Source organism: Nicotiana sylvestris, chromosome 11, assembly GCF_000393655.2.
Source record: "Nicotiana sylvestris chromosome 11, ASM39365v2, whole genome shotgun sequence".
Classification (NCBI taxonomy): Eukaryota; Viridiplantae; Streptophyta; class Magnoliopsida; order Solanales; family Solanaceae; genus Nicotiana; species Nicotiana sylvestris.
In genome coordinates, this window is record NC_091067.1 from 9,165,045 (window position 1) to 9,177,942 (window position 12,898).

The 12,898-nt window shown below is 40.9% G+C and overlaps 1 protein-coding gene across 1 annotated transcript; it reads left to right on the forward strand.

Moving 5' to 3' along the window:
• The first annotated feature begins 7,301 nt into the window (after positions 1-7,301).
• Positions 7,302-9,095, forward strand: LOC138880717 (uncharacterized mitochondrial protein AtMg00860-like). The gene is made up of 3 exons (XM_070160891.1): positions 7,302-7,395; positions 8,731-8,842; positions 8,885-9,095. The coding sequence occupies exons 1-3, from the start codon at positions 7,302-7,304 to the stop codon at positions 9,093-9,095; spliced, it is 417 nt and encodes a 138-aa protein (XP_070016992.1).
• Positions 9,096-12,898: the final 3,803 nt, after the last annotated feature.

The following is a 12,898-nucleotide window of genomic DNA, read 5'->3' on the forward strand; positions in this document are numbered from 1 at the left end:
TGAAGAAGTGAGATCTAGTTTTAGATATATATGAAGATTAATAGTTTCTTTTTTAATAATGGTTGTTCAAGCTAACGTACATGACGATTTCATCACGTATCCACCATCTTCCACTAACATAAAAAGATTAAAAATTAAAATTACAACTTGGTGATTTAAAGAAATTGAAAATTGGAAGGATAAGTTGATAGGTGCCTAATTTTATTACTCCATCTGTTCAATTTAAATTACACATTTTGCTTATCGGAAGTCAAACTATATAAAATTTGACCAATATTTTAAAATATATATTTTTTAATTATATTTACATGAGAAAAATTATAACTTATAGTATTTCTCGTATAATTTTGAATATTTAAATTTAAAATTTAAAATATTGCATTTAACTAATTCAATTTAGCTTCAAAATTTAATTAAATTAACTATAAATAAGTAAAATATATCATCTGAATTGAAACTGACGGAGTACTTTATTTACAGCTCAATGAGTGGACTAGTCAAATTAGAAGCGACAATCAAATTGGGTCAATGTAGAAAATAAGAGAGATGTAGATTTAGATCTATTTGAAGATTAAAATTGCATTATCTTTGGACTCAAATTTTATCATGTCACATGCATAAAGAACAAGTACGTCATTCTTTTTGTAGTTTTCTTATTAATTAAGATTAGTTCGAGTTAAGTTGCAAAGATGGGGTGATAATTTTCGTGTAGTTACACTAAATTTACAAATAGAAAAACATGTCTCTTGCAAATAAAGTTTTTCATTTAATTACGCTTGAATAATAATAACTATTATCAATGGCGGATCCAAGATTTTAAAGTCGTGGGTGCGCACTGATAAAAATTTTGAAAGAAGAGGAAAAAAGAGTTTAGTTATGGATGCTCAATCAATATTTATCTAAATATTTTTATAATTACCTATATAAATTTACTAAATCTTGTCAAAGATAATGGGTACTTGAGTACTCAAAATCAGCATGTAGATCCGCCCCTGACTATTATTTGTATTAAAATTTTGTGTTGAGATTCAAACGATATATAAGTATTTTAAAGTTTATTCGGAGCTTAATTAAGTTTTCTTATTTCCAAACCAAACGACTCCCATACATTAGCTTTCCCTGAAAAGGAGGAGATTCAACCGCACCGCACCTTCCAGTATGATTACTTTGTTACGACTTCACTCCAGTCGCAAGCCCTGCTTTCGACATTCATCCCCTTGCGATTAAGATATCGACTTTAGGCATAGCCAACTCCTATAGTATGATGGGCGGTGTGAACAAGGCTCGGGGATGAATTTACCATTATATGGTTGACCGGCGATTACTAGCGTGATTACCAAAAGATGTGACCAAAAAATATTTAAAAAAGAAAGAAAGAGAATAAAATAGCCTGAAAATTACCATATTTATTATCTGCTTAATTAACTTTGTAAATATATCAAAACTTGCGCAAATCTTTTTTTTCATTTTTAACTTCAAATAATGTTTTTTTCCAATTTTATCCAAATGGGCTCTGAAGAGTATTCCCTTTTGGGCTACAAAGTACCAATATATTTATTTATCTATTTATTATTGTTATTAATTTTTTTTTGTGTGTGGTTATAGTTAGCTGTTTCTGTGGGAGTGACTCGTACTTTCTCAACATTAAAAGGTTTTTCTGGAAAAAGATAAAATTCTCCAGGGAAAGCAATTTTGCTTTTTTCTGCTTTCCGTATATAAATTACTAATAAAAGATAAAGTGGAAAACTATACGAAAAATCAACTTTCCAAATTATTGTACTCCAAAGATGAAAAAATATCCAAGTGAAGAAAAGGCCACGTCAGATATATTATGGAGCAGTACTTATCTTATTAACTTACTTTAACTTTTTCTTTTTTATGTTTAATTTATTTTTTCATCAGATAGATAATTTTCATGTCGTTTTCGTGAATACAGTTTTTCTTACTTCTTGTATTCTATAGAAGGCTTAAATAAAAGCTTCAATAATGCAAAGTATTTGCACAAAATTATCAACATTTAAAAGTTAAAACAGTCGAAAAGGTTCAAATAACACTACAATCCTATGAAGGTGGAAAATATATCAGATTCTATTGGACGATTTGAATTGGAATATCTATAACTATTTAGTCAAAACAAGAATTCATTTTGATTGAACTGTCTAGTTTGCTTTGTTAATTGGTTTATTGTAAGGTATAACTCATTGCAAGATTCATCGACCTCCGGTTGTCCCCACCCAATAGCCAATAGGCCGAAAAAGGTTGCAATTAATTGCCCTTTCCCATTATCATCAAACAAAAAACTACCATACACGCCTTTTGCCGGCAAGCTACCCACGCCTACCTCCTAGAATAATTAGTCCTGAGATTAGTTATATCGTGATTTTATTCCAACCAAACATGAGATAAATTTATCTTAAATTTAATTACGGAATTAATTATCTCTTATCCCTCGTGCTAAGTGAGCCCTATATGCACAAATTATCAAACGGTTAAAACGATAGAAGTAAAATTTACAGCTAAACATAAAATCCACTGTAAAAGTAAAGCAAACTCATGTCTTTAAAATAGGAAATTTCTTGTTCATAAGGATGTGACTCATCTATCTACAACTTGAGGCTAAAAAGTTAGAAAAATATAGTTGAATGACATCAATTGGGGTCCATGACCATAGCCAAAAATTAATTAATGAACAAATATAGGAACATTTCTAACTAGAGCTAAGGCAATCAGCCAAAAATCCAGCTAGTGATGTCAAAAGCTAGAAGTGTCATTTTCAATAATCAGACTATTCGATTGCTAAGATAACAAGTGGCATTTGAATTAGTCACTAATATCTAGCTCAAAATTGAAGACTAGAATTGAACTATATTGAATCTCATGTTGTTTCTTTGCTACACTCGGTGGTTTAGCCATCGATTGATAACTGATTGACTGTAGGTTTGTATCCTACTGGCAGGGGTATTTATAGTCGCACGTGAACTTATGATCTTTCGGCCAAATTAGATATTTTATATGTACATATGTGATGACCTATCACTTGTTTTAGAAATAAATTCTGTGTTTCGAGTCCTTAAAAACCCCTTTATGTATCACCTCGATTTGTGTGCGCAGTCCGAGTGTGTAGCCGGAAAGCCATTATGTGAAAATCTGTGAAAAATAATGAATTTTAACTTTAAAATGAATTAAGTTGACTTCGGTCATATTTTGGGTAAAGGGACTCGGACCAGTGATTTGACGGTCCCGGAGGGTCCCAAGGAAAATATAGGACTTAGGCATATGCCCGAAATCAAATTCTGAGGTCTCAAGCCCGAAAAATGAATTTTTAAAGAAAATTATTTTATGAAATATTTATGAGTTTTTGAAAATAAAATGTGTTTAAAATTTGACGGTATCGGGCCCGTATTCTGGTTCCGGAGCCCGGTACAAGTCTTACATGTGGTTTAAGTCGAGTCTGTGAAATTCGGTAAGGAACGGACTTGAAACGATATGAATTGGACCGTAACTGAGAAAATTGAAAAATTTGAAGTTCTTAAGTGATTTCATGATTTTGATGCTAAATTCATAGTTGTTGATGTTATTTTGGCGATTTGATCGCACGAGTAAGCCTGTAGGGTATTTTTGAGGTAGTGTGCATGTTTGGTTTGGGGACCCGAGGGCTCGGGTGAGTTTTGGATAGGCGTCGAAGTGTTTTTGAACTTAGAAAATCTGGTTTTCTGCTGTTGCTGGTGTCCAGTTCTTTTGTACTATGCGATCGCATTGTGTAATTTCAGGGGGGCCTATTTTATGCTATGTGATCGCATAGCTTCTTCCGCGATCGCAATGGGTTAACCCAAGCCTGGGAAGGGAACCATTTTTTCCTCTATGCGATTGCAATGCCTAGTCCGCAATCGCAGTGCCCAATCCCCCTTACTCTATGCGATCGCAGAGACCAATTTTGCCCAGTCATTTAAACAGTAACAGAACATACGGGATTTAACTTAAATTTCATAACTTCTTCTTCTAAATTCCAAATTGGGCGATTTTTGAAATAGAACTTCACCACAAATCCGTAGGTATGTAATCTTAGACTCATTTTCTTCAATTTCCATTAACACCCATTAGATTTATAGGCTTAAATCATGTTCTTAAGGGTAGAAAATTAGGGCTTTGGTTAGAGTTAGGACTTTTTGTATAATTGGGATTTAGACCTCGTTTTGGGGTCGGATTTTGGAACTAATTACATAGTCGGGCTTGTGGGTGAATTGGTGATCGGGTTTTGGTCCGAACCTCGTATTTTGACCAAGCGGGCCCGAGGTTGATTTTTGAATTTTTGGGAAGAATGATAGGAAATCTATAATTAAGTATTGGAATTGGATTGTTTAGCGTTTATTGATGTTATTAAGTCGATTATGTCTAGATACAATTGATTTGGAGCCAAATTCAAAAGGAAAAGCGTTGTTTGAGGCTTGAGTTGGCCGTGGAAGTTCGAGGTAAGTGTTTGGTCTAACCTTAGCTTGAGGGATTATGAGTCGTGTCTTATTTGCTACGTGTTAACTGTGGAGTACGACGTATAGGCATGGTGACGAGTATTTATACGTTAGTGTCAAGCATGTCCGTGAGTCTTGTATTGTAATTGTTATGACTTCGTTGTGGTTTATTGTGCTTCATATGAGGATTGTCATTATTGTTCCCTTGCCGGGATATTATTATCATTATTGTTCCCTTGCCGGGATGTTATTGTCATATTATTGTTCCCTTGCCGGGATGTTTATTTTGGTACTATTGTTTCCTTGTGGGGATGTTGTTGTAATATTATTGTTCTCTTGCAGGGATGTTGTTATATTGCTATTGTTCCCTTGCCGTGATTCATTTATGATTGGTGTTGATAAATGAAATGGGAGCGGGTTGTATGCCTGCAACAGTAATATATGAAGTGGGAGCGGGTTGCACGCTTGCAACGGTAAAATATGAAATAGGAGTGGGTTGCACGCCTGCAACGATAATATGTGAAATAGGAGCGGGTTGCACGCCTGCAACGGTATCATATGAACTGGGATCAGGTTGCATGCCTGCAACGGTATTACATGTGTACCTATTCTTCTTATTTCTTTATCTTTACTGGTAATTGATTCATGGCATTCCTTATATTTCTCTATTGTTGTTCCATTGTTCTATGTTACTCCCCGCGGCATGTTTCCCCCGCCCAACTTTAGCTGTAATTATCTGCTTATATTTCCGTTGTATATGTTTTAACTGCATAGGTTTATTTGGTAGTCTGGTGCTAGCCTCGTCACTACTTCGCCGAGGTTAGGCTAGACACTTACCAACACATGGGGTCGGTTGTGCTGATACTACACTCTGCACTATGTGCAGATACTGATACCGGAGAGCTTGGACCGCAGTGAGGGTGTTGTCTTCAGTCTACACAGGCGACCCGAGGTAGTCCTGCAGACGTCCGCGGGCCTTGGCGTCTCCTCCTATCTTTTCTCTTACTGTTTTTACTTATTCGGAGACAGACTTATGTATTTCATTCAGACTTTCTTTGTAGCATTCTTAGACCGTCTATGAAGCTGTGACTCTAGTTCTAGGTAGTCTTGTTTAACAGTTGTATTGGATATACTCAGTAGTTTTATTGTTTTTCTTCCGCTTGTCATAAATTTCACTGTCTTTAATTATTACTTATAATTGTTAAAGGATTAAAATGGGAAAAGGTAAATTCTTCAAACAGTCCGCTTGCCTAGCTCACATTAGTAGGCGTTATCACGACTCCCGAGGGCGGGAAATCCAGGTCGTGACAAGTTGGTATCAGAGCTCTAGGTTACATGAGTCTCATAGTTCACAGACAAGCTTAGTAGAGTCTGAGGGATCGGTACAGAGACGTCTGTATTTATCCCCCAGAGGCTACAGAGTTAGGAAAAAAATTCACATTTATTCCTTCTTGTCATACGGTTTGGTTTCTCAATGCTAATTGAATTTCTACTCTAATCTTTCGCAGATGGAGAGAACACGCACTTCTTCATCCACTGATCAACATCCCGAGCCCCCAGCAGCAGCTCCCACGAGGGGCAGAGCTGAGGCCGAGGCAGGGGCAGAGCTCAGCCCAGAGCAGCAGCACCAGCGGCGGAGCCTCAGGTTGACTTTGATGATAAGGTTCCGGCCCAGACAGTTCAGGTGGGCCCAGCTCAGATCTTAGAGGGGTTTATTGCTACCCCAGTACTCCAGGATGCTCTGGTCCGCCTAGTGGGCCTTTGGAGAGTGTCACCTGGGTAGGCTTGCTTCCTGTAGCACCAGCCGTCTCTCAGGCTAGAGGAGGAGCCCAGACTCCTGCTACTCGCACTCTGGAGCAGATGGCTCCCCAGTTTCAGACTCCAGTAGCTCAGCCGGTTAGAGTAGTTCAGTCGGGTGTAGTAGCCCAAACCAGTGATGGAGCAGCTATGTCAGTCGATGCTTTGTGGAGATTGGACAGGTTCACCAAGCTCTTCACTACTACTTTCAGCGGTGCATCTTGTGAGGATCCCCAAGATTATCTAGACAATTGTCATGAGGTTCTTAGGAACATGGGGATAGTGGAGACCAATGGGGTCGACTTTGCTACTTTCCGCTTGTCTGGATCCGCCAAGACTTGATGGAGAGATTATTGTTTGGCTAGGCTAGCCGGATCACCAGCTTTGACTTGGGAGCAGTTTACTCAGCTATTTTTGGAGAAGTTTATCCCTATCACTCAGCGAGAGATCTACTGGAGGCAGTTTGAGCGTCTCCAGTAGGGTTCTATGACCGTTACTCAGTATGAGAATAGATTCATCGACTTGGCTCGTCATGCTCTTATCATACTTTCCACTGAGGGAGAGAGGGTGAGGAGGTTCATTGAGGGACTTATTTAGATGATTCGACTTCAGATGGCTAGGGAGACAGGGAGTGAGATTTCTTTTCAGGAGGCGGCCAATGTGGCCAGGAGAGTGGATATGTTTCTGTCACATGGAGGTGGTCAGGGGTCTGACAAGAGGCCTCGTCATTCAGGCAGATTCAGTGGTGCCTCGTCTTAAGGTAGGGATTCGTATGGTAGAGGCCATCCTCCTAGGCCTTTTCAGTTGGCACTTCAGGTCTCTCACGATGCTTCAGGTGGTCGTGGTTCTCATATGTAGTATTATGATAAGCAGTCCTACAGTGCACCACCGGCTCATATCAGTGCACCGCCGCTTTAGAGTTTTCAAGGTCGTCAGCCCCAACAGCCGAGGGCTTGTTTTACTTGTGGCGACACGAGGTACATTGCTAGATATTGCCCTCGAGCACCGAGCAGTTCTCAGCAGCAGGGTTCCCGTGCTATGGTTCAGGCACCAGGTGTTCCACCGCTCGCTCTGCCAGCTAGGGGTGTGGGTAGAGGTGCTAGAGGTGGAGGTAGAGGTATTAGAGGTGGAGGTTAGGTAGCTAGAGTTGGAGGCCAGCTAGTAGCAGGCCGTCCCAGAGATGTAGTTTAGGGTGGCGGGGCCCAGCCCCAATGTTATGCTCTTCCAGCAAGGCCTGAGGCTGAGGCTTGCGATGCAGTTATCACAGGTACTGTTCTAGTTTGTAGTAGAGATGCTTCAGTTCTATTTGATCCAGGATCTATGTACTCCTATGTGTTATCTTATTTTGCACCGTATTTGGTCATGCCTAGTAATTCTTTGAGTGCCCTTGTATATGTGTCTGCACCGGTGGGTGATTCTATTGTGGTAGATCAAGTCCATCATTCTTGTATAGTTGTGATTGGGGGTCTTGAGACTCGTGTAGATTTGTTACTTCTAGACATGGTTGATTTTAATATCATACTGGAGATGGACTGGTTATCACCTTACCACGCTATCTTGGACTATCATGCCAATATTGTGACATTAGCCTTGCCGGGTTTACCTCGTTTAGAGTAGAGAGGGACTCCTGGTTATTCTAACCATAGTGTTATCTCTTATATAAAGGCTCGGTGTATGGTCGAGAAGGGGTGTTTGGCCTATTTGGCATATGTTCGTGATTCTAGTGCCGAGATTCCTTCTATTGATTCTGTGTCTGTTGTTCGTGAGTTCCCTAAGGTATTTCCTTCAGACCTGCCGGGTATGCCACCCGACAGGGATATCGACTTTTACATTGATTTGGCTCCGGGCACTCAACACATTTCTATCCCGCCGTATCGTATGGCCCCGCCTGAGTTGAAAGAGTTGAAGGAACTGTTGCAAGACCTGCTTGAAAAAGGTTTTATTAGACCTAGTATTTCGCCTTGGGGTGCGTCAGTGTTTTTTGTTAAAAAGGATGGATCGATGAGAATGTGCATAGATTACCGGTAGTTAAACAAGGTTACAATCAAGAATAAGTATCCATTGCCGAGGATTGATGATTTGTTTGATCAGCTTCAGGGTGCTAAGGTATTTCCAAAGATTGACTTGAGATCTGGCTACCATCAGTTGAGGATTAGGGCATCCGATGTCCCTAAGACAGCTTTTCGCACTCGGTACGAGCATTATGAGCTCTTGGTGATGTCATTTGGGTTGACAAATTCCCCAGCAGCTTTTATGGATTTGATGAACCGAGTGTTCAGGCCTTACTTGGATTCGTTCGTGATAGTCTTCATTGATGATATTTTGATCTATTCCTGCAGCCAGGAGGAGCACGAGCGGCAATTTAGAGTGGTTCTTCAGACTTTGAGGGATAGTTAGTTATATGCCAATTTTTCGAAGTGTGAGTTCTGGTTGAGTTCAGTTGCATTCTTGGGTCATGTTGTATCAGCAAAGGGTATTCAGGTTGATCTGAAGAAGATAGAGGCAGTCAAGGACTGGCCTAGACCCCCATCAGCTACAGAGTTCCGGAGTTTCTTGGGATTGACAGGCTATTATCATCGGTTTGTGGAAAGGTTTTCGTCTATTGCAGTCCCGATGACCAGGTTGACCCAGAAGGGTGCCCAGTTCAGATGGTCAGATGAGTGTGAGGCGAGCTTTCAGAAGCTCAAGGCAGCTTTGGCTACTGCACTGGTGTTAGTTTTGCCCACAGGTTCAGGGCCTTATACAGTTTATTGTGATGCATCTCGTATTGGACTTGGTGCAGTGTTGATGCAGGATGGCAATGGCCTATGCTTCGCGGTAATTGAAGATTAATGAGAAGAACAATCCGGTTTTGTAGTTGGCATCCATTGTTACACGTTGAAGATTTGGAGGCATTATCCGTATGGCGTGGCATGTGAGGTGTTCATGGATCACAAGAGTCTGCAGTATTTGTTCAAGAAAAATGAGCTAAATTTGAGGCATGGGAGGTGGTTGGAGCTGTTGAAAGACTATGATATTACCATATTATATCATCCGGGAGAGGCCAATATAATGGTCGATGCTTTGAGTAGGAAGTCAGCCAGTACGGACAGTCTTGCTTATATCCCGGTCGGTGAGAGGCTGCTTGCTTTGGATGTTCAGGCTTTGGCCAATTAGTTCGTGAGGTTGTATGTTTCTGAGCCCAATCGTATATTAGCTTGCACAGTCGCTCTTTCTTCTTTATTAGAGCATATCCGAGATTGGTAGTATGATGATCCTCATTTATGTGTCCTTAGAGACACGGTGCAACAGAGAGGTGCCAAGCAGGTTACCTTGGGAGATGATGGAGTTCTGAGATTGCAGGGTCCAGATTGTGTGCCTAATGTGTATGGGCTTCGAGAGTTAATTTTAGAGGAGGTTCATAGTTCTCGGTACTCTATCCATCTGGGCACCGCTAAGATGTATCAGGATTTGCGGCAGCATTATTGGTGGCGGAGAATGAAGAAGGAAATTGTTACTCATGTGGCTCAGTGTTTGAACTGGAAGCAGGTTAAGTACGAGCATCAGAGGCCCGGTGGTTTGTTCCAGAAGATTGAGATTCCTGAGTGGAAGTGGGAGAGTGTCACTATGGACTTCGTTGTTGGACTCCCATGGACTCAGAGGAAGTTCGATGCAGTGTGGGTTATTATTGATAGGCTGACCAAGTCAGCACATTTCATTCCTGTGGCAGTCTCATATTCTTCCTAGAGGTTAGCTGAGATCTATATCCGGGAGATTGTTCGCCTTCATGGTGTGCCCGTGCCTATCATTTCGGATCGAGGTACACAGTTTACCTCACATTTTTGGAGAGTAGTTCAGCGAGAGTTCGGCACATGGGCTGAGTTGAGCACAATGTTTCATCCTCAGATGGAGGGGCAGTCCGAGCGGACCATTCAGATTTTGGAGGATATGCTCCGAGCTTGTGTCATTGAGTTTGGCGGCTCGTGGGACCATTTTTTGCCTTTAGCAGAGTTTGCCTACAACAACAACTACCAGTCGAGTATTCAGATGGCTCATTATGAGGCTTTATATGGTAGCAGTATTGGTTGACGGTTGGATGGTTGGAGCCGGGGGAGGCTCGATTGTTGGGTATGGATCTGGTTCAGGATACCTTGGACAAGGTCAGGATAATTCAGGATAGGCTTCGTACAGCTCAGTCCAGGCAAAAGAGTTATGCCGACCGCAAGGTTCGTGATTTGGATTTCATGGTCGGTGAACGGGTATTGCTTCGAGTGTCGCCTATGAAGGGTGTGATGAGATTTAGGAAGAAGGACAAGCTTAGCCCTCGGTTCATTGGCCCATTTGAGATTCTTGATCGAGTGGGAGAGGTGGCTTATAGACTTGCGTTGCCGCCGAGCTTATCAGCCGTGCATCCAGTATTTCATGTGTTCATGCTTCGGAAGTATCACAGCGATCCATCCCACGTATAAGATTTCAGCACTGTCCAGTTGGACAGGGACTTGTCTTATGAGGAGGGGCAGATAGCTATTCTAGACCGGTAGGTTCGTCAGCTGATCGAAGAGTTTTTCTTCTATTCGTGTTCAGTGGAGAGGTCATCCTGCTGAGGCATCGACCTGGGAGTTCGAGTTCGACATGGGAGCCGGATCCCCATCTTTACCCCGACTCAAGTACTTCCTTCTTATGTTAGTTCGAGGACGAACGATTGTTTTAGAGGTGGAGAATGTGATGACCACGCAAAAGGTCATCACTTGTTTTAGAAATGAATTCTACGTTCCGAGGCCTTAAAAACCTCTTTCTGTATTACCTCGATTTGCGTGCGCAGTCCGGGCGTGTAGCCAGAAAGCCATTATGTGAAATTCTATGAAAAATGATGATTTTTACTTTTAAAATGAATTTAAGTTGACTTCGGTCAATATTTTGGTTAAACGAACCCGAACCAGTGATTTGATAGTCTGAGAGGGTCCGTAGGAAATTTGGGACTTGGGCGTATGCCCGAAATCGAATTCCGAGGTCCCAAGCCCCAGAAATGAATTTTTAAAGAAAATTATTTTCTGGAATATTTATGAGTTTTTGAAAATGAAATGTGTTTAAAATTTGACGGTATCGGGCCCGTATTCTGGTTCCGGAGCCTGGTATAGGTCTTACATGTGGTTTAAGTTGAGTCTATCATATTCGATAAGGAACGGACCTGAAACGACATGAATCGGACTGTAATTGAGAAAATTGAAAAATTTAAAGTTCTTAAGTGATTTCATGATTTTGATGCTATATTCATAGTTGTTGATGATATTTTGGCGATTTGATACCACGAGTAAGTTCGTACGGTGTTTTTGAGGTAGTGTGCATGTTTGGTTTGGGGCCCCGAGGGCTCGGTGAGTTTTGGATAAGCGTCAGAGTGTTTTTGGACTTAGAAAATATGGTTTCTGTTGTTGCTGGTGTCTAGTTCTTTTGCACTATGCGATCCCATAGGAAGGTCCGCGATCGCATAGTGTAATTTCGGGGGGGGGGGGGCTATTTTATGATATGCGATCGCATAGCTTCTTCCGCGATCGCAACGGGTTAACCCAAGCCTGGGAAGGGAATCATTTTTTCCTCTATGCAATCACACTGCCTAGTCCGCGATCGCTGTGCCCAATCCCCCTTACCCTATGCGATCGCATACCCTTGTTCGCGATCGCAGAGATCAATTTTGCCCAGTCATTTAAACAATAACAGAACATACGAGATTTAACTCAAATTTCATAACTTCTTCTTCCAAATTCGAAATTGGGTGATTTTTGAAATAGAACTTCACCACAAATCCATAGGTATGTAATCTTAGACTCATTTTCTTCAATTTCCATTAACACCCATTAGATTTATAGGCCTAAACCATGTTCTTAAGGGTAGAAAATTAGGGATTTGGATAGAGTTAGGACTTTTTGTATAATTGGGATTTAGAACTCATTTTGGGGTAAGATTTTGGAACTAATTACATATTCGGGCTCGTGGGTGAATTGGTGATCGGGTTTTGGTCCGAACCTCGTGTTTTGACCAAGCGGGCCCGGGGTCGATTTTTGACTTTTTGGGAAGAATGATAGGAATTCTATAATTAAACATTGAAATTGGATTGTTTAGCATTTATTGATGTTATTAAGTCAATTATGTCTAGATACAACTGATTTGGAGCTAAATTCAAAAGGAAAAGCGGTGTTTGAGGCTTGAGTTGGCCGTGGAAGTTCGAGGTAAGTGTTTAGTCTAACCTTAGCTTGAGGGATTATGAGTCGTGTCTTATTTGCTACGTGTTAACTGTGGAGTACGACGTATAGGCATGGTGAGGAGTATCTATACGTCTGTGTCAAGCATGCCCGTTAGTCTTGTATTGTAATTGTTATGACTTCGTTGTGGTTTATTATGCTTCATATGAGGGTTATCATTATTGTTCCCTCGCCGGGATGTTATTATCATTATTATTCCCTTGCCGGGATGTTATTGTCATATTATTGTTCCCTTGCAGGGATGTTGTTGTAATATTATTGTTTCCTTGCCGGGATGTTGTTATATTGCTATTGTTCCCCTGTTGGGATTCGTTTATGACAACGGTAATATGTGAAATGGGAGCGGGTTGCACGCCTGCAACGGTAATATATGAAATGGGAGCGGGTTGCACGCCTGCA

What these genes read in the sequence shown, in the direction of transcription:
- LOC138880717 (XM_070160891.1), top strand. Translation starts at nt 7,302, where the DNA reads ATGGTTCAGGCACCAGGTGTTCCACCGCTCGCTCTGCCAGCTAGGGGT. An exon ending in TAGAGGTATTAGAGGTGGAG is followed by an intron (nt 7,396 to 8,730) that starts GTTAGGTAGCTA and finishes ATGTTGTATCAG; the next exon opens with CAAAGGGTATTCAGGTTGAT. An exon ending in TTGACAGGCTATTATCATCG is followed by an intron (nt 8,843 to 8,884) that starts GTTTGTGGAAAG and finishes CCCGATGACCAG; the next exon opens with GTTGACCCAGAAGGGTGCCC.